General features: G+C 45.2%; 1 protein-coding gene across 1 annotated transcript; it reads right to left on the minus strand.

Annotated features, from left to right (window-relative positions):
* Positions 1–13,664: 13,664 nt before the first annotated feature.
* LOC130474647 (urokinase plasminogen activator surface receptor-like) lies at positions 13,665–24,654 on the minus strand. The gene is made up of 4 exons (XM_056846338.1): positions 24,552–24,654; positions 17,107–17,220; positions 15,808–15,954; positions 13,665–13,816 (listed from the first exon to the last, which is right to left on the minus strand). The coding sequence occupies exons 1-4, from the start codon at positions 24,598–24,600 to the stop codon at positions 13,665–13,667; spliced, it is 462 nt and encodes a 153-aa protein (XP_056702316.1). The 5' UTR covers positions 24,601–24,654.
* Positions 24,655–24,871: the final 217 nt, after the last annotated feature.

Raw genomic sequence — 24,871 nt, forward strand, 5'->3', positions numbered from 1 at the left:
GCTTCCTCTCCTTCCTACCATCCTTCCTACCAACAAAAATCACGAGGTGAACTGTGAAAACTAAAAAAAGAAGAAGAAGAAGAATGAATTCTCGATGCTATGATGAGATCTGGGGGGGCAAGGAGTGTAAAAAGGAACCCAGCCACAAAAATGTCCTGTCTACTTCTCTTTTCTCTTCCCATTCATCCTCGTGACCACCACCGATTGAATCACTGCTGACGCGTTCTTTCCTTACCTAAACCAAAATACCATACCCCTGCAAAAAAAAAAAAAAAAATCTTTATTTGGACTTAAAGCAAAACCTAACATTTGGAATGGGTCAGAAGAATGCCCCAATTCACACCCATCCTGAACCCACAAAGCACAGCCTGCCAGCCACTGGGGTCCCGAAAATAGATCATCCCACCCCCAGGTTTGCCAGCTCCAGGTTGGGAAATACCTGGAGATTTTTGGGACGGAGCCTGAGGAGGGTGGGGTTTAGGGAGGGGAGGGACTTCAATGCCATATAGTCCAATTGCCAAAGCGGTCATTTTCTCCAGGTGAACAGATCTCTATTGGCTGGAGACCAGTTGTAATAGCTGGCGATATCCAGCTACCACCTAGAGGTTGGCAACCCTACCTCCCACACACACAATCCAGATCCACGGGACAATCCACTGAAGGGTCAGATAAAATAGCCCCAATGATTTACACCACTAAGCCAAGCCACACAGCACAGGATAAAGCAACATGTTAAAAATAACATTTACTTTAAGGCTTTTGAAAGGCACTCGAAACAAGAATTAGCCCCCTAAAGAATGGACAGGAGAAAGCAAAGACATCAGGGTACACCCCACCCTCCAAAGCAGCCATGTTCTCCAGGTAGAGTCAGCAGCTCTTCATAGGGAACAACCTGGAGAAACTCTGTGGTCTGGCAACTCTAAGGGTTTTAAGGAAGTGGAAAGTTTTAACATTAAAAATATATCTGCAACATTTAAAAAAGAAACGTATGGTCAGTGTTTCTCAGAGAAGGGAGGGGAGATGGTTTGCCAGGTCCCCCCTGGACAATGGTGGGGAATAAATAGGGTTGCCAGGTCCCTCTTCACCACCGGTGGGAGGTTTTAGGGGCGGAGCCTGAGGAGGGCTGGGTTTGGGGAGGGGAGGGACTTCAATGCCATAGAGTCCAATTGCTAAAGCAGCCATTTTGTCCAGGTGAACTGATCTCTATAGTCTGAAGATGAAGAGCAATTCTGGGGGGTCCCTAGGTCCCACCTAGAGGCTGGCATCCCTAATCTCCAGGCAACAGAGATCGATCACTTCACCTGGAGAAACTGGCCACTGTGGAAGGTGGACTCTATGGCATCATGCCCCATTGAAGTCTCTTCCCATACTCTGCCCTCCTCAGGATCCACACCCTAAATCTCCAGGTATTTCCCAACCTGGATCTGGGAACCCTAACAGAAAAGCGACATCACCACACCCTGCAACACAGTGACATCCCTTCTCATTATGCAGCCAGAAGTCACGTTGTGGTATTGATGGCTACCATTTCAGCAAGTCCTGCCCCCCATGGTCCATTCTCTTCCTACCTGAGCTACCTGTGGGTAACCCACAGGGATCGCAGGTAACATTCCAGATAATGAAGTCACCAGGGGTGGGCTAAGGAGCGACGGAGGGAATTCTTCACACTGCTTTGACCCAGAATGACCCGAGACCGAGCGGAGGGGGGTTTGAAACTCTCCAAAGCATCCGAGGAATGTGCTGCATCATAATGCCACGCCTCGCAACACCTCGGTAATGGTTTCGAAAGATACAGCTACAATCCAAGAAGAGGCTGCCTCAGGTAGCCAAAGTCAGGAAAGAACAGAAAGAAGGGATGCTGGGACTTTACCGCGCACAGAATCGTAGGAATGGTCTTGATTGGACCGAAGTGTATAGGTTGCAGGCATTTTCTTAGAGAGGAAGTTTAATTGGGGTTTTATTATACTTTATTATAATATTGCAAGCCCCCTTGAGCTGCAAGAGAAAAGAAGGGTATAAATATTTGAATAAAGAAAAATAAAAGTCCATGTTGTCTGGTGTCTGGCTTTCAAGAGGAGCTGGATAGATGGCTCGGGACGTTGACAAGCAGATGGTGTGGAGGTGGTGGGCCTAGGGTTGCCAACTTCCAGGTACTAGCTGTCAATCTCCTGCTGTTACAACTGACCTCCAGCCGACAGAGATCAGTTCACTTGGAGAAAATGGCCGCCATGGCAATTGGTTTCTATGGCATTGAGGTCTCTTCCCTTCCCTCCCCAAACCCCACTCTCCTCAGGCTCAGCCCCAGAAACCTCCCGCCGATGGGGAAGAGGGACCTGGCAACCCTAGGTGGGCCTCTTCTGAAGAGGGCGGGGTTTGGGGAGGGGAGGGACTTCAATGCCATAGAGTCCTATTGCCAAAGCGGCCATTTTCTCCAGGGGAACTGATTTATAACGCCTGGATATCAGTTGTAATAGCAGGATATCTCCAGCCACAACCTGGAGGTTGAGCAAACCAAAATCAACACCTCTGCACTAATATCAAGGATAAGGAAAGTAGTGCAGGAATTTTAGGCTATAATTACTACAACACAAATGAGAGAAACATCAAAGTGTAATCAATGCATACAATAGTGGAAAGGGACAAACATACAACTATATACAATGGTATTTCAATAATCCACAGCAGCTGAGCATTCACTTTTTGTATCCCTTGTGGAACTGTTACATTTGCAATGACTTCTGTTTATTCCAACTATATCCTCTATAGATTTTAAGTCATATGGACTATTACATTTGCCAATGGATATAGTTATAAGATTTATCCCTAAGGGGAAGAAATGAATTTTTGAACCTTGTTGAATGGAACTGATGAAGAATGAAACGATCGTCTTCCTTTCATAATAGTCTTTTACACATCTGCTGAGGTCTTGTGACCAACTATTGGAATCTTCTTGGATCTATGTACCCTTATGGACTATTGAAAAAAACACATTTATACATACCTTTGTGGATTATTGAAATACCATTGTATATAGTTGTATGTTTGTCCCTTTCCACTATTGTATGCATTGATTACACTTTGATGTTTCTCTCATTTGTGTTGTAGTAATTATAGCCTAAAATTCCTGCACAACCTGGAGGTTGGCAACCCTCGAGAGGGGGACCTGGCAACCACCCTCCAGGTGGAGCCTGAAGTTATTGTGGAATTACGATTCATCTCCAGATAGGAGTGATCAGTTCCCTCGGAAGAAATGGCAGCTTTGGGGGGCAGTCTTTATGGCATCACATCCCCAAGGAGTGACCTTCCCTCCCCAACCCCTCACCATCTCTAGGCACTGCCCCCAAATCGCAAGGCATTTCCCAAACGGAAGTTGGCAGTCCTACTTTTCCTGCTTCCTCCCTCCAAATGCAGTTAATAGATAAGACTCCATATTGAAGTACATATTAACATAATAGGTATTTTATATAATTGAGTATGTACTATTTAGGGATGATAAAGCCGTGAATAACCATGACTGCTGAACCACAGGACAGGCCAAGAGACTTCCTGTTTAAAACTGAAAGCCACTATCTTGGAGTGACCTATTTATCTACTAAACACAGGCAAAATTAACCAGTATGTTGGGAGCCGTCAGCTTCATGGGGTCCCACAGCCCCCCTTCTGCGCACCCTTGACCTGAAATGTGTCTAGAAATAGTGAAAAATCAGTCATCTCTTCCCATTCGGCTCACTAACAATCTCCCTGAAAGCAATAATTCTATAAAAGGTCATTGTGTTTTCCTGTGTTTCCTCATCTCCTCTTTGAAATTATTCCAGGATGGAAAAGCCTTGGAGTTTTAAATAAATGAAGAACGTTCCTGGACTCAAAATATTTCTGATTTTTAAAAGAATCCCACATCATGGAAAGAGAGAGCAGATATGGCCCTGTTTATCAGTCCTCAGTGAGTAACAGAAAAGGAATCGAGGATGGATTAAACTGAGACTGCTGGTCGAGGTTCTCTGAATCCCCAGCTTTCATTATTTAAAAAAGTAAGTCTCTAGCCCTTTCCATTGCAGAGATATAAGAGAAAAGGCATAGCTCTGCAAAGGAAGGAGCTAGAGACTTTTTTTTAAATGAAAGCTGGGAATTCAGAAAACCTGCTTGAACTATGATTACAACTCTACAGTAGTATATCAATATTTTATGACCATTTTTTTAAAAAAAATAAGGGAGGGTGATGTGATGCCACCGATGATGACAGCACCCTCCCTTAAAAATCCTGATTATTTAAGGCATGAGTGGAAGACTCCACAACTGTGAAAATGCACAGGGAGAGCAGATGTGCAGAACAACCATGCCCAAAACTATTTCAGTGCTTGTGAATCGTCTGCCAAGAAAATCAGGAGTAAGTCGAGCATGTGGAAAAGGTCTTTATCCCTTTCCACCATCTGTAATAGAGTGGTACTGCCCTGCCTTACTAGGCTGTTGTTAAGATGTTGTACACTGCTCCATATTTTTAAGGTGATAATTAATAAAATAATATGAAAAACAACCCTTTTTTAATGCTGATGAACATGGCCCTGTTTATCGGTGAGTAATAGAAAAGGAATTGAGGAGCCCAGCCTAAGAAAATGTTGCATCGTTTCTGAATAAGGTTGCCAGCTCCAGGTTGGGAAACACCTGGAGATTTTTTTTGGGGGGGTAGAGCCTGAGGGGTTTTGGTAGGGGAGGGGCTTCAATGGGGTATGGTGCCATAGAATACACCTTCCAAAGTGGCCATTTTCTCCAGGCGATCTCTATTAGTTGGAGATCAGTTGTAATAGCAGGAGATTTCCAGCCACCACCTGGAAATCTGGCAACCCTATTTCTGAAGTGGTTTTCTACCTGGAAATGCAATGAGATTTCAACAAACCAAAGACTCAGCATTATCCATAATCAAATCTCTTTATTGATTCCCCTCTTTGCGTAACATGTGGGAGGGGGGAGTGCCAGAAACTGTAAAGGGAGCAGAAGGAAACCGAAACAGTAGACAGAAACGACAGCAAATCTCTGGCCAACCATACAAGGCAAATAAATCAACCCTGGGCCTGAGTATCTCGAGTGCTGTACTTTACACACCACACAAAAGCCTGCTTTGAATCGTAGTGTCACAAATGATGATATCACACTGTAGAATTTTGCAAAATTCAAAAGCAAACAAGCATTGGCAAGTGGCGCTCGACAAATCTGTCAGATCATCCTCAGCATTTTGAGAGCATTGCCTGCATACGTGGCACAGTATAGAGAAACGTAAGCAAAAAGGCTGGTCCTGCCCTAAGGAGCTTCCAATCTAATTTGCAGAAGAGATTAAAAAAAAGGATAACAAGGAGTGAGTGTGTGCATTCTTGGGCTTTGCTTTAACTGAGGATGAAAAGGTACAGGACTGCAGAAGTTCTGGCATGGAACTCGAGCTCCGACTGCATTTATTTCAAAAAGAAACATTCCTCCCCCCACCCCCATTTTTGCATAAAACAGGAATTCCACAGGACGATCACTGCATTTTGAATTTGGCAATTTTTGGTTTCATTCCTGGAGCTGATCCACCATTTCAGAAGCATGGGTCTTCATCTCCATTCCACGATCCACTTAACTTTGTATTGCTAGCCGCCTTAACCCAGATGACTAAATGCATACTGGAGACTTATCCTTTCTGGCTCCATAGAGATGTTTTGCGTATCTGATTTCTTATGCCTTTGTCCCTTGCAGTTGTCAGAAAATGAACTGTAAACAATAAATACCGAGTGATAGATTTCACAAGAAATAGGATGTGTTTGTATGATTGTTCTATATAGGGTAATAAGGGCCGGTACAAATTGCCCTCCTTTGCAAAAGTAGAATATAAGTTCTGCTTCCACTTCACTGTTCCCATTAGGGTTGTGCACCATTTATTTATTTGTTTGCTTATTTGGTATTTTTCAGTTTTGGGTTTGAGTAACCTGGAAATTTCCGAAAAAGCCTAATACAAGGATTCATCTTTTTCGAATAACAAACATTTTTCAGGTTTATTGAAGCACTGGCTGAGTATGTGCTCACAGTGGGGTCCCCATAAGGACCCGTGCTGCTGCATTTTGAACCAGCTGGAGTTTTCGGGTCAGTCTTAAGGGCAGCCCTATGTAGAGCTGGATGCAAATCGTAAATGATCACCTCTCTTCTTCCAAATACCCTTTAACAGAACTATTTCTTTGCCAGACTATTTCCTCTGGTTAGAAATCCATAAATTTAGTTGAGCTTTTTTATTGGCAAGGTGTAATACCTTAGACTCAGCCAAGATGAAAGATACAATAAAAATATTGCAGAAGAATGCAATAATTCACAAAATAATATTGCACGAAATAAATATATTACTCCCTGAATGAAACAACTAATGACACTTTCTGAGAAGTGGATACTGCATTGTCTGCTATCAAGTAGATCGGTGAATTGTGTGAGAGATGTGGCAACTTTTCTCTTTATAATGTCAAGAAGAAATTAATCTTCAATCCCCCCTTTTTTAAACGTGTGAAATGGCCTATGAATAGATAATGGCTGTTAAATCTAGGGAAAGGAAAAAGAATGTGTTTCAACGCACATTTGCAATGTATGGGTTTCTCTGCTGATGCAACTCTATTTGGCAATATATATTCCACCCTATGCATCAGATTAGCTGCATTGTGACAAATAAACCTGCCACTATATTAGGGTTTAACCATCCTTTTGGTATATCTTATTGGTAATTTGGATCTATATGTCTGTGGCAATGTGGTAAAGGGCCACCTCCTGAGAACAGCTTGTTGAATGATAAGAAAGCTCTCTTTTCAGCAAAAGCCAGTAGAGGACCTAGAAAATGCAGAGAGTGACATTCTCATTCCTCCCCAACAGGGCTGAGATTCCATTCAAAGATACACATACACGCTCACTCTCTCACACACAAACCTATATTCTCATTAAAAAATCCAGGTATTTTGGTTTATCATCTTGATTTAGAGGCCTCATGTTTCTGGATTTCAAGGCTTCTTAGAATCCAGAACACCCTGTGTGGGTGTAAACATTCCTTTCACAAAAAAAGGACTGAGGCTAGATCAAAACTAGAATTGGGAATCTGGCCTCCTAAAATAGAAAGTCCTGCAAGCCAGTCACTGGGAGCTCAGTGTAACAGAGAGGCCAAGAAAAGGGTGAGAGAGAAGAGCCCCAGGTTGGCAGCGAGGCCGAAGGCTCCACTGTAGGGGTTGGTTTTGTCTGGAAAGTGGGTTTTGCCGGGCAGGCTGCGTTCTGGATGGCTGCCATCGTTCTGAGTGAGACCTTCTCCCATGACCCGTTTCTCAGCTTCAGGTGAGGACATCAGGTTCACACCTGGATGCCTTTGAGACCCTGGCCGCTTGCAAGGGATCTTGTTCTTGGGACGGGAGGTGCCACCTGAAGCTACCACATTGGTGGCTCCATGGCTGCCTGACCCTGAATGGCCAGGACTCGGGGTGTAACTTGCGGCGCTATCATCACGGCTGAAGCTTTCCCCGGTGGTGCCATAGGAGTGGACAATATGGCTGTTGTCTACATTGGTGTTTTCTGCAGTACCAGTTGCAGGGGAGCGAGTAGACCCACGTCCCTCTGCGGTGAAGACACCAGCATTGGAATGGTCACCAAGGACAACGGTGCTTTCTGGGGACTGAGTGGATGCAACGTTGTGCTCTTTAGAAGCTATAAAATGATGGCCAGTGCTGACACCTTTTTCTTCCTCCTCGCACTCTGCAAACTCTGCTTCATCATTCTTGGATATTCCCAGGACCTCTTTGTTGTTGGTTGCTTCAGAGGAGGAAGTGGTGGTGGTAGCGGAGGCGTTCCTCTTGGGCACAATGATGGGTACCAGCACAACAACATTGCCATGATTGCCAGATGAGGTGGTGCCAGCTCCCGCATTGTTCTTGTCCAAGTTTGTGGTAGCTGAGGAAACACCTGTTGCAATGTGTCCAGATGCTGCAGCACCTGTAGGGGAGGCAGACTCCACCTCAGAATAGCCAGTAAACAGGTCGTCGTGGGACTCATGTTCATCTATAGCCATGTCGCCGGGGTGAAAGGAAGTTGTCGTGGTGTTGGCTGCAGTGGTTTTGTTCTCGTGACCCGTCGAGTTGGATGCAAGGATGTCATCGTGGTCCGCGGTTGATGTCTCATTATCGATACGGTTCCCAGGAGACGGGGCTATGCCAGGAGGGGCATGCACAATCCCTGCTTCATTTTCCTCCTCCTCGTAGACACAGGCAGGTCTTGTTGCATGGCCAGATGGGGAGGCGGTGGTGGATGAGGCGACACACTCGTCATCCTCAGAGAGGTCAGGAGAGTCAGCAGCGACTCTAGCTCCTGTCACTATACCGTTCACTATGCGCGTATTGCAGAGATGGCCTTGGCAACACAGGACCTCGGCATCGTCCAGCTCCTGCACCAAGGCTAAGAGAGAACTCTGGCACATGGATTCGGAGGCACAGCCTTTGAAGGTCATAAAACCCAAATCCTTATTACCTGTAGGGAGAGAAGAAAAAGAGTTGGTTTTTATATGCTCACTTTCTCTACCACTTGAGGGAGCCTCAAACTGGCTTACAATCACCTTCCCTTTCCCTCCCCACAACAGACACCCCCTGTGAGGTAGATGGGGCTGAGAGTGCTGTGACTCGCCCAAGGTCACCCAGCTGGCTTTATGTGTAGGAGTGGGGAAACAAATCCAGTTCACCAGATTAGCCTCTGTAGCTCATGTGGAGGAGTGGGGAATCAAACCCGGATCTCCAGATCAGACTCCACCGCTCCAAACCACCACTCTTAACCACTACACCAAACTGGCTCTCCAGATGAAAGAAATCAGTCTTTATTTCAATGGCCCAAGTGGACTGGAACGATGGGCCTTCCAGGTGGTAGGAAGAAGACTCCATTGGTCTGTTGCAAAGTGCAGGGACTCCTGCACTCCAAGGGTCTTTGCCACCCAGAGTCTGGAAGCAGGGGAGACATGGAAAGGGGAGCAGCAGGGGGAAGAAGATAACCTGAGTCCCGGCACCAGATTCGAAATTTTAGACTACTTTAGGCAAGCGATTGTCAAGGGGCTCCCATGCTGTTATGCATGCCAATTGGGAACACACTCAACAGTCTACTGCCAGATAACTTGGGCAAGCCAGCCAAGCCACAAGTGGAATTATTTTTGGAAAGATTTCACATTTCTTCAGTTCTTCAGTGGTTCTCTCCCAGTGTTGCTTTTAAGAGCAGTTAAGGCTACATCTGCCAAGTCCCCATGGGGGCGGGGGACCCCCTGCCACAGGCTCCCTTGGCAGGCCACTGCTTCAAGAAATGGCAGGAATTTTTTTAAAAGGCAACGTTGCATGCAGCACTACATTAGTTCTAGTAAAAGCCTGGCAATGACATGGAGTAGCTCTAGGAATCACTGAAAAATTCTATGGTTTTAGCATAGAGTTTCTGGGGATTCCTAGAGCTGCCCTATGTCACTTTGGGGTATTTTACCGGAACTGACATAGTGCAACAGCTGGTACTGCAGCCCCCCAAGTTCCCGCCCACATCGCTCTCCCAGTTGGCAAAGCAGAGGCCGCATGGCATCTTTCTCTGAGCAGCTTCTGAAGAACTTCTCAGTGGTCCGCTGCAAGTCTCAGCAAACCCCAACTTGCCATCCTTTGGCCATGCTAAGACACCCCTCGCCCTGAATCTGTAGCTTAGTCTTCCAGTGTCTCCAATGGAGAGTCAGGGAGTATATTGTGAGGGCATCATTGTCTGCCAAGCCAGGCTCACCTTTGCGGCTCTTGCCAATCCCTTCCAGGCACATGTTATGGATGCCGGTGCACTGCACTGTGGAGATGGTTTCATTGGAGCATCCAGACTCTTTCCCGTCCCTGTCCGCACAGCTGTAGCACTCCAGGCCATTTGTTGCCTGGCTCTGCAGATGCAAATCTGGAAGGGAGAAGGAGGCGACGGTGGGAGAAACAGCCTTGAGGCACTCTGACCTGAGGCTGCCAACAGGGCTGGCTGACCGAGAGTTAACCTTTAGGGGTAGTTCACACAAACTGAACATGGTAACAGACTAGTTCTTGGATTGTACCACTTCTGACCACAGAGAAGTACAGTAATAACAAGTGCATTATGAAACATCTTGCCTGCATGGGATCTCTCCCTCTATATACGATATAAACTATGCACATGAGATATTGAAAATGAGATATTGAAAAATGTTCTAGCTTTTAGCCTGGTTTTCCACCCAATATGCTAGTTTTGTACTCATTTGTATGGGAAAGGCCTATCACCAAGCAATCCCCCACTTGTATTCTGAGGGGTTCAAATAGAGGAGGAAAAAAAATCACATGGTCTGTCTCTAAAATGCAAATTGTAGGCTTGTACGGTCTCAGACGAGATTGGAGCTGTGCAGGAAAGACCGAAAATTTTTTCAGGGGATAAGCTTTTGAGGTCAAAGCTCCCCAAGCAAGCAGTCTACAACTCACAACTCAGGTTCCTGAAGAAACAGAAAGACAAGCAACTTTACTAAGGTGCTACTAAGGGAAAGAAGGTCAAATCCTTCAATGCCCGCTCGGTTTCACAGCTATTTGAAACCGGCTCCCCCACTCCACTATTACCATATTAAAGGAAAAGACAAGTGTTTAAAGGATGCCTATGTGTTCCTGACAATGAAGAAAGCTGGCAGGAAGAAAGCGGATTCATCTAATATATGGTATTGGCAGAGAGTTTTATGGATACCATAGACTGCCAAAAGACAAATCAGTGGGTTCTGTATCAAATCAAGCCTGAACACTCCCTAGAAGCTAAAATGACTCACCTGAGACTATTGTCCTCTGGTCACATTATGAAGAAGAGGAAGAAGAATAAGAGTTGGTTTTTATGCCCTGCTTTTCTCTACCTTGAGTCTCAAACCGGCTTACAATTGCCTTCCTTTCCTCTCCCCACAACAGACACCTTGTGAGGTAGGTGGGGCTGAGAGAAGTATGACTGGCCCAAGGTCACCCAGCAGGCTGCATGTGGAGGAGTGGGGAATCGAACCCAGTTCTCCAGATTAGAGTCTGCTGCTTTTAATCACTACACCATGCTGGGTCATGACATGACTCACTGGAAAAGATGACAATGCTAAGAAAAATTGAAGGCAGCGGGGCCCAGTGTCAGTCTCATGCGTTTGCCTCTAGCATCCCTCAAGCATACTCATCCAGACAGGTGGATCTGAAGCAGTAAAACCTTATTAGGAACTAAAAAGCAAATTAAAAGAACTAACTGCTCGCAGGCAGGCGAGGATAGCAATGGAAAGCAAGTACAGGCAACCTGCTTAAAAACTTTAGGACAAGAGAGTAAGATAATCATTGCTAGGCAACAGCGAGATAGACATTTCCCATGAATGAAGACACAACATGCCACAGCTGTGATAACAGGCACCAACGAAGTATACACAGGAGCTTCCAAGCCCTGGAAACCAAGGACTTGACTTGTGGCCAGAACTTGGCCTGAACTCATGTCAAGAGCCCGCCTGGATCTTGCGTTCAGTGAAGAACCTGACACCCAGCATGAGATGGACTGACTCAAGAAAGGAAGCCAAGGCCTTCAGTTTGCAAGACCCAAGCAAGGCTCGGGTCTTGCAATACCAAGACCACGGTCACACAGCCCGGATAACCTACAAGAACTGAGCAAGGCTGTTTATGATAGGACAATTTGGAGGGCATTCATTCATAGGGTCGCCATAAGTTGGAAGCGACTTGATGGCACATAGCACACACACATAACTCTTTAAAATGCTACCCGCTGGAGCTCAAGGTTGCAAAAGCTTCTCACATTGTGTGTGTGTGTGTGTGTGTGGGGGGGGGGGTGTTCCAGCTTGCATGCCTCCCTCACACTCAAAACTGCAGGAGAGCGAGAACCTTCATCTGCAATAGGCAGAAGCTGACCCCTATAAAAGCTTAGCAATGCATTGCCTGTTCCCTTCCATGCTCCCAAAAGTTAGGTCGCAATACTGCTGCAGTCGTCTTGTTTGTGGGCTTCCTGGTTGGCCACTGTGTGAACAGACTGCTGGACTTGATGGACCTTGGTCTGATCCAGCAGAGCTTTTCTTATGTTCTTACGTTCTTATGACCATTAACAGCCCACCTCCCAATTGAGATCGGGCAGGTTAATGAGCCAGGGGCAGAGACATACATTCCAGAAAGAGCACTAGTCCAAGATTATACCCGCTGCCACGTTATCAGCTGAGAGGGGTGGTTACCTGGGGTGAAGCTGTTGCAGAGCGGGGTGTCACAGCAGGTGGCATGGATGGTATGGGTGCCCGAGTAGAAGCTCAGCGTCTCCTCGCAACGGGGGAAGTTGGCACACCCTCTTAGCTTCATGTTGGAAAGGTGACCTGCAGGGATCATGAGACAGGGTTGATAAAGTGGGGATGCCCGTGTGCAGCACCCCTCATCCTCACTGGTCCTCCATCTGCCCCCCAGTTCTTCGTGATGGGTCTGTAGATTGGGCAGCCATAGAAAGAGCTGCAGCCTTGGATGAATGAAATGGGCCTAGTGCAAGCAGCAGAGGAGAGCCAGTAGGGTCGCCAACCACCAGGTCGGGCCTGGAGTTCTCCCAGAATTGCAATGGTTCTGCAGACCACAGAGATCAGTTCCCATAGAGGAAATGGCCACTTTGGCAAGTGGACCGTGTGGCATCACATCTCTGCTAAGCTCCTTCCTGTCCCCAGGCACTTCCCCCCAAATCTCTAGGAATTTCCTAAGATGGAGTTGGCAACCTTAGCCAGTAGCCTCCCTGAGGAGGCTGACCTTTCTCTTTTCTCCTGTGCTAGTCCATTCCTGTCATCCTGGTTTACTGTGCATGAGCAGGGCAAGACAACTACTGTGGTGGTGAAGAGGGTGAGCTGCAAGCCACAAAATCCCAGGCTCAGAATTCACCCCATAATAATATTGCTCACTGAAAGGAAGGCACCTCTCCCAGAATCTCCGAATTTCATCTTCCTTGAGTGACCCCAGCCAATCAGGTGACATGTGTGAAGCATGTCAGGACACCACATGGCCAATAAAATCTGGCTCCATGAAGGCATCCCAGTAGACAAACGAAGCCAATCCTTTGCACTCAGTTGAAGAATCGCTGTGGGGAAGGGAAGGTCCTCGTTGCAGACACAACAATGCTGCCTCAACACCAGGAACGTTTCCCATCTTTCCACACTGTGTTGCGGTAGCTTCACTCCTGCCCAGAGTGCCAAGATGGGGGGCATTAGCTGAAGGGTTGCCAACCTCCAGGTGGGGACTGGAGATCTCCCAGAATTACACCTGATCTCCGGACTACAGAGATCCGACCCCCTGGAGAAAATGGCTGCTTTGGACTTTGCGGCATTATATCCAGTTGAGCTTCCTCCCCTCCCTAAACCCAGCCTTTCTCAGGCATCACTCGCAAATTTCCAGGAATTTTCCAACCTGGGATTCACAACCTTTGGATGTCAGGGATGTGTTCTCTTCTCCCTATAAACTTCTTCTTTCGCTCCCTGAAAAACTGCCAAATGTAAACACTTTATGGGCACGGAGGGTGTAAAAATGTGTAGAAAACTCCGTCTTTCCAGCTCCACCAAGTAAGTCTCTGCTTTCCACCCAAAGTCTCCCCCTGACAGCTCCTCCCCCCACAAACCCTTGAAATTCACCCCCCTCCTACTTACCCATGTGTCCAGTGACATCAAGATTGATACACTGGTCCTGGTCCCCGACGCAGCTGATCTGAGTGCGGGCACCTTCGGGGCACCATGGGCCCTGGGTGGCACAGGTGTGGCAGCGCATGTGATTGGCAGGGGCTGGATGAGAGACTAGGAGGAGACAGACAGGGGTCACTATGGGTCTAGGAAAAGTAGTGTCAAAAGAAGGAAGGGGAGAGGGAGAATAGCACCATATAAGCAGCCGGTAAATTACCCATCCCAGAACAATTTGCTCGATTCTGCAAGGACTGTACCACAGTCTCAGTTGCTGTGTCAGATCTGAGCATCTTTTGCCGATCTGTGCCTGTGGTGAACCAGCTGTGGCAATTCATTGCATGAAAAAGACTTCTAGATACAAATTTTTCTCTCTTGACTAGACCGAGGTTAATCAAACTTGATATTCTTTACTTTTGTCACAACAAAAAGCCAGGAGAAAATTGCCTTTGAATGGATAAAGACTTCTTCCCTCTTCTCTCCTCCAGCTCTTCAGCTCAAAAGCACCCCCCTCAACCTACTATTCCAGAGTTTCCAAAGAATGAAAAAGCAGTGGAGAAGGAGAGACTGAACAGAAAATAGCTCTGTGTGTGGATAAGCGGAGGTTCTCTGAACCTGGATAACACACTCCTTGCAGAAGCTGGCTGGGGTGCCCAACTGTGTGGCAGGAACTGCTCTCCGGGTGGAGCTTGCGCAGCGTTCATCTGAGTCTAGGGCGTGGGCTGCCGCTTTTAAACTGAGAATGAAGGCTTTTTTTGCAGCGCCAAATAACCAGAGTGGGTTTCTACATCTTCTAAAAGAAGACAACTTTAAAAGTGAATGGATGAGATGTGTGGATAGTAGGACTGAATAGGTCTCTCTCTCGCGCAAACCTTAGTAATATGGGTATTCAGGAAGCTTTGAAGTTACTTGGCACAAGGGTGGCAGACCTTGACCAAGTGAGTACATTGAGTAGGGCAATGCTGCTCTAGGAATCTCTCCACCAACCACCCTCCCTTCATATTTAACATTTCTTACAACTCCCAGCCATAGGCAAGTTTTTATGCTCGCCAGACTGAATGTCCTCCCGATGGCTGAATTGAGCTGTGGGTTTGATACAATCCCATTTTCAGATAGGCTATGTGTCTGTGCATTAGGAGCAACTGAGACAATAGATCACCTTCTGTTATTTTGTGATCTATGGGCTAGCCCCAGGGGCCACCTGGACTGCGCCCATTTTATCAAGATATCATCTTCCTGCTGACTCTTGGGTGGTCCCATTTCTGTTGACCCAGAAACAACCAAATGTGTTGTGAAATATCTGGTAATACCAGTTTTCTTAAAGGCACGACAAAGCTAAACTATTGTTAACTAGTGGTACCGGTATTATTATTGCAGTTACTGTTATGCTTGTAAAGTAACTCAATTCTTGGTTATTGTGACTTTAATTTTAAAGTTTCAAGTATTTTAAGAATTTAAAGTTACTGCTGTTGTACATTTTAATAATCTAGAATGTTAAAATTATTTTATCCTATCCACGTTGTGCTCAAGACCTTTGGTCAGATGAGCCTGAAATAAAAGGAAAGGACAGCTCTGAAAACGGTTAAAAGGACTGTCTGCTGCCCAGATGTACTCTCTCCAGGTAGCTGCGGGCTGGGGGGGGGGGGAATCATGGAACTCTGATCCAGTGTGGTGTATTGTGGATGAAGAGTCAGACTATCAAGACCTGGGTTCGAATCCTTGCCCAGAAATAACCCAACAGTCTCAGCCTAACCTACCTGACAGGATTGTTGTGAAGATACAAGCACAGGGGAGAGAAAACTGTGGACGCTGCCTCAAGAAGGGCAGGATTAAACAACTAAAATAAATAAATCTCCCCCACTCCCAAATGCCACACATCACTGAAATTCTTCTCCCTCACCATGTCTATAAATGTCTTCACCTCAGCCAGACCCTTTCATATCTTCTTGGGATTTCACAGCAGATGAACCGGGGTAGCAACTGTAGAGTGTCAAAAATGTCCCTGCGAAATTTCGCCTGCCTGTTCACCTCCTCCAAAATCCCAGATTTTGCCTGAGCGGAACCTCTTGCTTCACGGTTCAGGTTTTGGTGCCGGCGACGGGACTCACCAAAATAGGTCTCATTGTTACACCCATCCTCGGAGCAGAACCGCGACTGATACGAAAGAGCCATCATATGCGAGTTCAGGGAGATGGATTCGTACGGGAAAAGCTGGCGGGCGCAGCCTTTTTTTACGGTCTGGAAGTCCATGAATGCTGGGGAAAGAAATACACTTCAGGTGGTGCCCTTTTCTATTGGCTGGATCTCAGTTGCAACAGCAGGAGATCTCCAGCTAGCATCTGGAGATTGATTACCCTGTTGGCAACCCTGTTGGATCTCAGTTGCAACAGCAGGAGATCTCCAGCTAGTATCTGGAGATTGATTACCCTGTTGGCAACCCTACCTGGAGTTTGCAGATGGGCATGCAGTTAAGATGTGCTCCCATTCCCCACTACATGTAGGAAAACGTCTCCTCTGACTCAGCCCACTGAGAGAATTTGCTGTTCCCCGTCTTCGGACTATAACATTTCAAAAAGGAAGATTCTACAAGGAACTTCCACCTTCTCTTCATTGTCCCCTATTGCTAGGGTTCCCATTTGCCCACTTATGGTGGGAGGCCTCCAGCCAATTGCAGCCCTTGCCCGTCAATGCTCAGCTGATCAGCAGGTGGAAACTGGGAGGGGGACGGCCAATTGTCTTGGGGAGAAAAGTTTCTAAAGAAAAAGAAGGTCTCATCTATTTACAGGAAGTTTTGACTATAGAGTTCCTGGCAATTGATAAAGCTACCCAGCAGTGATAACACTAGCTCGAGAAATCGCTAGAAACCCTGTGGTCAGAACTTCCTATAAGTAGAAGAAGCCTTCTTTTTCTTTTAAACTTTTCTCCCAGGATGCTGCCCCCACAACCCTCCTGCTGGCTGTGCTACCTTCTGCTATCAAGCCTGAGAAAGACTTATGTGAGACTCAAAAGCTTGCTCCCTCTAGGGCTGCCAGTCTCCACGTGGTGGCTGGAGGTCTCCCACTATTACATCTGATCTCCAAGCAACAGAGATCAGTTCCCCTAGAGAGAAGAAATGGCTGCTTGGGAAGGTGGGCTCTATGGCATTATACCTCATTGAAGTCCCTCCCCTCTCCAAACCCTGCCCTCCTCAGGCTCCACTCCCAAAATCTCCAGGTATTTCCCAACCTGGAGCTGGCAATCCTAGCTACCTTTCGTGTGGTCCCAATCAAAGTATTATGATACTATTCCTATTTGTATCCCCCCCCCCCAGTGGTCTAACATTGCTGCTTAAATGTTTAAAATCTTTATATGGAAGACATGGTCCTTTACAAAAAATGCCTTTAAGCATATGGACGGATCGTACTTACAGACTGAAGCCTTGCGCACAGATGTGGTGCAGCTTGCCCAGGGGTCTTTGCACGTTATGGTTTCTCCAGCGCAGTCATATTCTCCTTGGCATGTGTTGCACTGCAGGCAAAATGCTGGACGAGAAGGAAAAGAACTCACTATGAAGGTATTATGACTGATAACATATATTGCACCCCGGCATGCCTGGGAGAAAAGGCAGGAACATAAATATTTACAATAAAAGAAATAACTCTCTATCCCTCCTTTTCTCTTTATAGTGAAACTCTCTTTATCCGTCCTTTTCTCTTTATCCCTCTTTATCTGCAAAGTGCTCCCATTCTGCCTCTTTTACCCTCATAACAACCCTGTGAGGTAGCTTAGGCTCAGACTGGCCCAAGATCACCTAGTAATCTTTATGGCAGAGTCAGGATTTGAACCCCAGTGTGGTGTAGTGGCCAAATCCAGCGTGGTATAGTGGTTAAGCGTGGCCGTTTGGAGCAGTGGACTCTGATCTAGAGAACGAGGTTTGATTCCTTACTCAAACAAACAAACACTTTATTACGGCCTTGCCAGAAAAATACATATGGTTAGTTCAACGGGCAAATATACTCATATACATACTATATGCTGTTACAACGTAATCCTTCTTTCTGGGAACTCAGTCCTAAATAGTTTGAATACATAATTACATAACCGATGGACGCCCTTATCGTGCAGTCTTATTGCACAGTACCGGCAATCCTCACATTCAGCAGTTTCCTGGCAGATATCTGTTCCAGCTAGGGCTGCCAGGTCCCTCTTTGCCACCGGCGGGAGGTTATTGGGGCGGAGCCTGAGGAGGGCGGAGTTTGGGGAGGGGAGGGATTTCAATGCCATAGAGTCCAATTGCCAAAGCAGCCATTTTCTCCGGGTGACCTGATTTCTATCGGCTGTAATAGTGCGAGTGGCAGCAATGGGAGCCTGTACTTTTTTACCTTTCCTCTGCTCCATCAAAGGGGCATGGTCATGGGCGATCCCTCCCCTCCCCTGTTGTCCATTGGTTAAGATTGCCCCTGAATTTATTCATAAAGCATGAAGTGAAAAGCTTTTTTAAGTTTAAAAAACCCTTTTATCGCTTACAATAGGATAATTGCCGGAAGACTGGGACTTTTTTCTAAACAAACACACAAAGGTCAGAACTGTTACTAAGATTAACTGATCTCCCTTAATTTTAGCCTGTAAAATCACAGGAATTGAAAACACAAGGAAAGAAAGTCTCCTTCACCTCTCTCCTCGTTTCTTTACTTTAATGATTCTGCTCAAATGCCACATAGGTCTTAAGTAGCACCACACTAATAATGCACAATGGCCAAAATGTTTAATATATTCCCCTTATCCTTTAGGCAGCCAATATTTATATATACACATTTTGCAGTCTTTACATTTTGCCTTTTGCATTTCTTTCTTTAAAGCTGTTTGTATCATGGAGATTAAGAATTCTGAGGACTAGAAACTTACTTTTTATTTTACAAAAAGCAAAAGCTGTATTTTAGCACCTTTTGTGGGATGCAAGGATTTGTTGGTTGATCACAAACCCCACCCCGCCCCCTGAAATGGCAGTTCAGGAATTCCTGGGCAAAAGAACCCAGAAATCCAAAGAAGAGTCAAGAAATCAAGATTTGGTCTGCTAATTGCTCTCGATCTCTCTCCATCACAAGGTGCATTGTGCATTGTGCATTCTCAGAGGCAAAGGTGACTGGGTGTTCATTCACTATGGGGGATAAGGCTGTCTCTGGGTGGAGACGCTATGTACTATCATGTGCTCCGGCAAGTGCAAACTTGCAAGAAACCAGGTGGGAGTATCTGAGAGAGAGTTCACCATTTGGCCAGGCTGGTATTTGGGGCAAGGCAGGAGAGGACCAAGGGCGGCATCTAAAGTCTGAAACAGGAAACACTGCTTGGTGGCCCTTCATTTCCCCTCCCACTAGGGTTGCTAGGTACTCCCAGGATACCGGTGGGTGATGAGAGGGGGGGTAGGGTGGCCAGATCCAGGTTGGGAAACTCCTGGATGGAGCCTGGGGAGGAAAGGGATCTCAGTGGGGCACAATGTCACTGAGTCTGCTCTCCAAAGCATCAATTTTCTCCAGGGGAACTGATCTCTGTAGTCTGAGCTGTAATTCCAGATGATCCCTAGGTCCTTCCTGGAGGCTGGCATCCCTACCTCCTATCGACTCCTTTGAATGTGTGTGTATGTTAAGTGCCGACAAGTCGCCTCCGACTCATGGCGACCCTATGAATGAAAGTCCTCCAAAATGTCCTATCCTTGACAACCTTGCTCAGATCTTGCAAATTGAAGGCTGTGGCTTCCTTTATTGAGTCAATCCATCTCCTGTTGGGTCTTCCTCTTTTCCTGCTGCCGTCAACTTTGAATTTAGCAAACCCCAAACCTTTGAATTTAGCAAACCCCAAATTCTATTCTTGAATTTTTAGGAATGTCCCTTAAGAAGAAACTTTCGGACATTTAAAAATGTTAAGGTTGGCCTTTACTCCTTCCACACATTTTAAACAAAGAATGCATTCACGATTTCAATATACCTTTCAACTTTTCATCAGTAATAATAATTCAGAGGAATGATCTCAACAGGTAATGTTTACAAAGCCATCATTATTTATTCTTAGTAACTTAGCATTGGCACAGCGTTTTCCTTCATAGGATTTTGTGTGTATTAGAACAGCCCTGGAAGGTAGGTCAGTGCTGATGTCTCTGTATTGCAGATGAAGGCAGTAGTGAGCAACATTGCTAAGCTACGCCTCAGGCGACTGAGTGAGTTCATGGAGATTTGGACCATGGAGTTTTCAAGTCACAGTCTTCATCACTTTCCTGCTAAACCAGCTTCTGATAATGGCAAAGGATAAGATCCATCGGGAGCTGCATGCTACCTTCTCCAAGAAGCCGATTCAGTTTTCTGGTCCAAGTGGCTCCCAACAATCAACTGCCAGTACATTGCATTATATACTGAGGAATAGAAACTTCTTGTTTTACCACCGGGGAGAAAACTTCTAGAAGTCTGGCTCAGAAAATGGGCCGTCTGCTTTCCAAGGAAGTAATGGCTCCAGACTGGCCACATCCAGAGGGACAATTTTTCCGTCGGGTAAATTCCCCCCTCCAGCGCTCTCTATGATTTGCAAATAGGTCCCCCCACATTACATCATTTCCTGCTCAGCACCAGCCTCTCATCAGCATCCTCTCATTCGCAAATAAGGCCATCAGCAAATTCTCCAGACCTGCCACTGCTTGGTTTTCCACACTCCTTCAAATAACCAAAAGGGTTAATTAAGTAAACAAACCTCCATATACTAAAACTAAGTTTTACTTATCCATTAATTACAATAGAATAATAACCAAAAGACCACACACACCATAAAAATTTGCTCTATTAGACATAAATCCATTTACTAACATGGCAAATAAACTAATTCAAGCAGAGCAATTACCAAGTGACACATATTCAGTTGGTCAATGAATGTAATAGAACAAAAGACACCAAAAGCTTTTCAGCCTTCCTCAGTGGTACAATAAGTATTATCAAGCTAAAAAGCTTCTAAGAGCAGAATTTTTCCAGTTGGTCTTGAATAATGTTGGATGCTCATACAAATATTATCCTATCCATTTTTGATCTGGTTCTGTGCCTCTGTCTCATATATACTGATAAGATGTCAAAGAAGCCATGTTAGGAATATAGACTGCAAGATTTCTCCTTACTTCCAACTCAATTACAAGTCCAAAATATGTACAACCATATCCTGGAGATATAAAACGAATATTGCAATAAAGCGAGTTACACATTTTTTTTTGTTTCCCAGTGCATATAAAAGTTATGTTTACACTATACTATAGTCTAGTAAGTGTGCAATAGCATTATGTCTAAAAATGTACTGTAATAATAATGAAAAATTTGAAATATTGCAAGAATTACCAATATGTGACACAACCAATTGAGCACATGCTGTTGGAACATTTTTAATGGGGTATGTTGTCATCTAGTTCTTATTTTATTGTAAATAATGGATAATTAAAACTTTTTAAAGTTTTGAGGTTTGTTTACTTAAGCCTTTTCTGGCTATTTTATTCCCCACCCCCCCCACACACACTCCTGCCATACTTCCCACAAACCATCTCTAGAAGATCTCATCCACACGATGCCAAGAAATCAAAAGAGGGATTGTGGAATAGAGCATTTTAACCCATAAGTCGGTGACATTGGACGGTCCTAGGGTTGCCATCCTCCAGGTGCTAGCTGGAGATTTCCTGCTATTACAACTGATCTCCAGCCGATAGAGATCAGTTCACCTGGAGAAAATGGCTGCTTTGGCGATTGGACTCTATGGCACTGAAGTACCTCCACTACCTAAACCCCGCCCTCCTCAGGCTCCACCCCAAAATCTCCAAGTATTTCCCAATCTGGAGCTGGCAACCCTAGAGGGTCCTGTACCAACATTTTTTGTGTGATAACAAAGACATGAGTTTGCTGGACTAACGTTTCACTGGCTCCTGCAAAATTGCACCGTGTTAGTCCAGCCTGATTTAGAGATTAATTGCACAGCACATAAAAATGGAGATGATGCACATCAGCGCTCATTAGCCCACCAGATGTATGGTAATTTTGGTCAAGGCTCTAAACCAGGTTGATCTCTGGTTCTGACAAATATTGAGTTGCCCCTACAAAATAAGCCTTCCAAATCAGTGCTCATTTCCTGCTGCCCATGGTCAGTAGATATTGACCAATAGTGTGAACACCCTTGCTACATAAAATTGTTTTTTCTCCTCCTGTACTTTGAGTTTACCGGGTTAAGCTGACAGCCAAGCTTCTGGAGCATCTATCTTGTACGCTTCCAAAGCATGGAAAATTAAGTTTGCAATGCAGAATTTTATTCTGCTCTGGAAAATTAAAATTCCATCATCGGTGAATGTACATATCCTAGAGCATGCACTACTACATCTGTATTCTACGTCAAGAAAAGCAGGGTTCTTTCTAATCTGTTTTGCAAATATAACATACTTGCATTCATTTATTTTGCATAATTTAACTTCAGCAAGTTGTGACGAGAGTCAAGACGTTTTGCCAGGTACCAAAGCATGGGAAATGTTATTTACCACAATCATGATGCTTTATCGGGTATCTGCCGCACACTGTTAATAATACCTTTACAGTAAAAAAAAGAAAAAAGAAAAAAAATAGACTAGAAACTTTCTTTAAAAACAAACATGAAAGCAGTTACTGTATCCTCAAGATACAATATTTTAGCAGGTTACAGACATTTGAAAGGCTGAACATTCATGATCATTGGCTTAAACAGCAATAATTTTAATTTTTTTAAAGGTTCCTTGAAGGTCACATTACAAAAACTAAATCTAGAACTTTCTGATATTTGAAAATCCAGATTCTGACTGCGAAGGGTTTTTCTGGTGCAAAATGTAGTCTGAAAGAAAATCAGCATCGCCCCTGATAGCCAACATACGGCGTATATAAGAAACAGAAGTTGCATGGGCATATTTCTTGCGGTAAAAGAAGAAGAAGACTTGGTTTTTATATTCCGATTTTGTCTACTTTTTAAGGATAATCAAAATGGCTTTCAATCTCCAACCCTTCCCCTCCCCACAACAGACACCTTGTGAGGTAGGTCAGGCTGAGAGACCTCCAAGAGAACTGTGACTAGTCCAAGGTCACCCAGCTGGCTTCATGTGGAGGAGTGGGGAAACCAACCCAGTTCACCAGCTTAGAGTCTGCTGCTCATGAGAAGGAACAGGGAATCAAACCCAGTTCTCCAGATTAGAGTCCACTGCTCCTAACCACTACACCACTACACCATGTTGGACTATCCAAACATAGAATCCCCCCACCCAGTAAAAAAATTATGGAGGATTCAACTAATATCTTCTTTTGCCTTGCGTACAAGATTCAGGAAGGTGTTTTCCTAAAGCATGCACCTAGGGTTAAAAAAAAAAGATGCTCATCTTCCCAGTCGCTGTGTGGTTAAAGCATCAGACTAGAACTTGGAGAAACTGGGTTCAAATCTCCACACTGTAAGTGTGTCTGTCAGGTTGACCTTGGGCTCATCACCATCTCTCAGCCTAACCTCCCTCACAAGGTTGTTGTTGTGAAGATAAGGTGGAGGTGGGGGGAAATGATATGATAAGCTGCTCTGGGTTCCCACGAGGGAGAAATGAAGGATATAAATAAACAATAAAATATTAAAAAGTCAGAGTTGGAGCACAGCATGGGGTTTCTTTCAGTCTTGACGAAGTCATTTGCTTCAACAGTACATTCTTTTCTCCCAAATTAGTTCATCTGACAAACAAATACACCCACAACCCCCCCCCCCCCATGACAACCTCTATTGATGCTGGCACTGTTGGGAAAATCTGTGTGATGAACTCATTTTAGTTTTACCTCGATTTAAACATCCTATATACCCCGTCCCCCCACCCCCATGAAATTGTATTAAGGATCCCTTCTCTGACGGAACTACAGTTCCCTGGGGAGAGAGAATGACTAATATTGAATCAAGTCTAAATGGATATCCACCCTGGTTTCAAACAGCATTTAACACTTGGGCTAGTAAGTGACTGCAGATTTTAATCTACAACCTGACTTTTGAGTAATTATTTACATATTGACGAAATGCTAGGTCACAGCATCTCCAAATGGTTGGTTAATTCTGGATACATTCAAGGAGCAGCCAGCTTTTCACCAGTTTTGTGTGTGTGCAAAAAAGATCCAAATTAGTCCAGTTCATTACATGCAGCAGCAAACAAGGAAAGGTGATTTAACTGGCTTGTTGTCTACTCCACTAATTTATGGCAGGGAGGGGATTGCAATTGTGATCAAAAAAGCCACATACTGTATATCCCAACAGCCTTGTATTAGGAGCTTGCTAACCCCTCTGTTTCTGCAGTCTGAAAGACCAGGAGGCATCCTTGCGGGAGACCTTTGATTGAGTGAGGTCACAGTAATTCAGGCCTCCTTTAGTTACTCACTGCAACTCTTGCTCAGAGTTCATACTCATATGTTGCCCACCAAGGGAGAAATTCAAAAATCCTTCCTTGGAAGCAATTCCCATTTACAACAACAGGGCTAAGTAGTAAACAAGGTTAAAATCAGGCTGCGAAATGAAGGAGAGCTGCTGCCAAAATTTCAATGGATGTAAAACTGACCGGATCAGGAACTGGGGTATTTCGGCAGAAGCCAAAATGTACGTCCAGTAAAATGTCTCAAGAGGCATTATGCAAATCCCCAGTCTGTTAACAAGTTTAATGGAGAGGGGGGGACGGACCATCAGAATTAATTTGGAGATCCCACCTTGAATGAAACATCTGAGGAACTTGGAAAGCAAAAGAATTGGTGAAATCCCTGCATGTCCCTAACACCAACAATATATAACATCCTATCCATAACAGACTTGGCATCCTAAAATTTATCTTTACCTTGGCTGAGGAGTACAGACAGCAGTAAAACTGCCAGAGTCCTGGCCATCTTGAGGCACCTTTACGTTCCCCCTCTGTGTCCTTTTCCCTCTCTGTAGCCAGCTGTCAGACGCTGCCTGTAATAACCTCTTAAATTCCTCCACCCAAGCCTTCCTCTCCGTAGGGACTGGCCCCCAAACAAGGTGTCTCAATTGGTCTCTGGCTGGGATCCACCTGTTTTCCCTATGGGTGGAAGGGGACAGTGCTAATTAACGTTCCTAGGCATGTGCGGGAAAACAGCACAAGCACATACGCTGGATGGGGACCCACCCGGTATCAAG

Source organism: Euleptes europaea, chromosome 3 (genome assembly GCF_029931775.1).
Source record: "Euleptes europaea isolate rEulEur1 chromosome 3, rEulEur1.hap1, whole genome shotgun sequence".
Lineage (NCBI taxonomy): Eukaryota > Metazoa > Chordata > Lepidosauria > Squamata > Sphaerodactylidae > Euleptes > Euleptes europaea.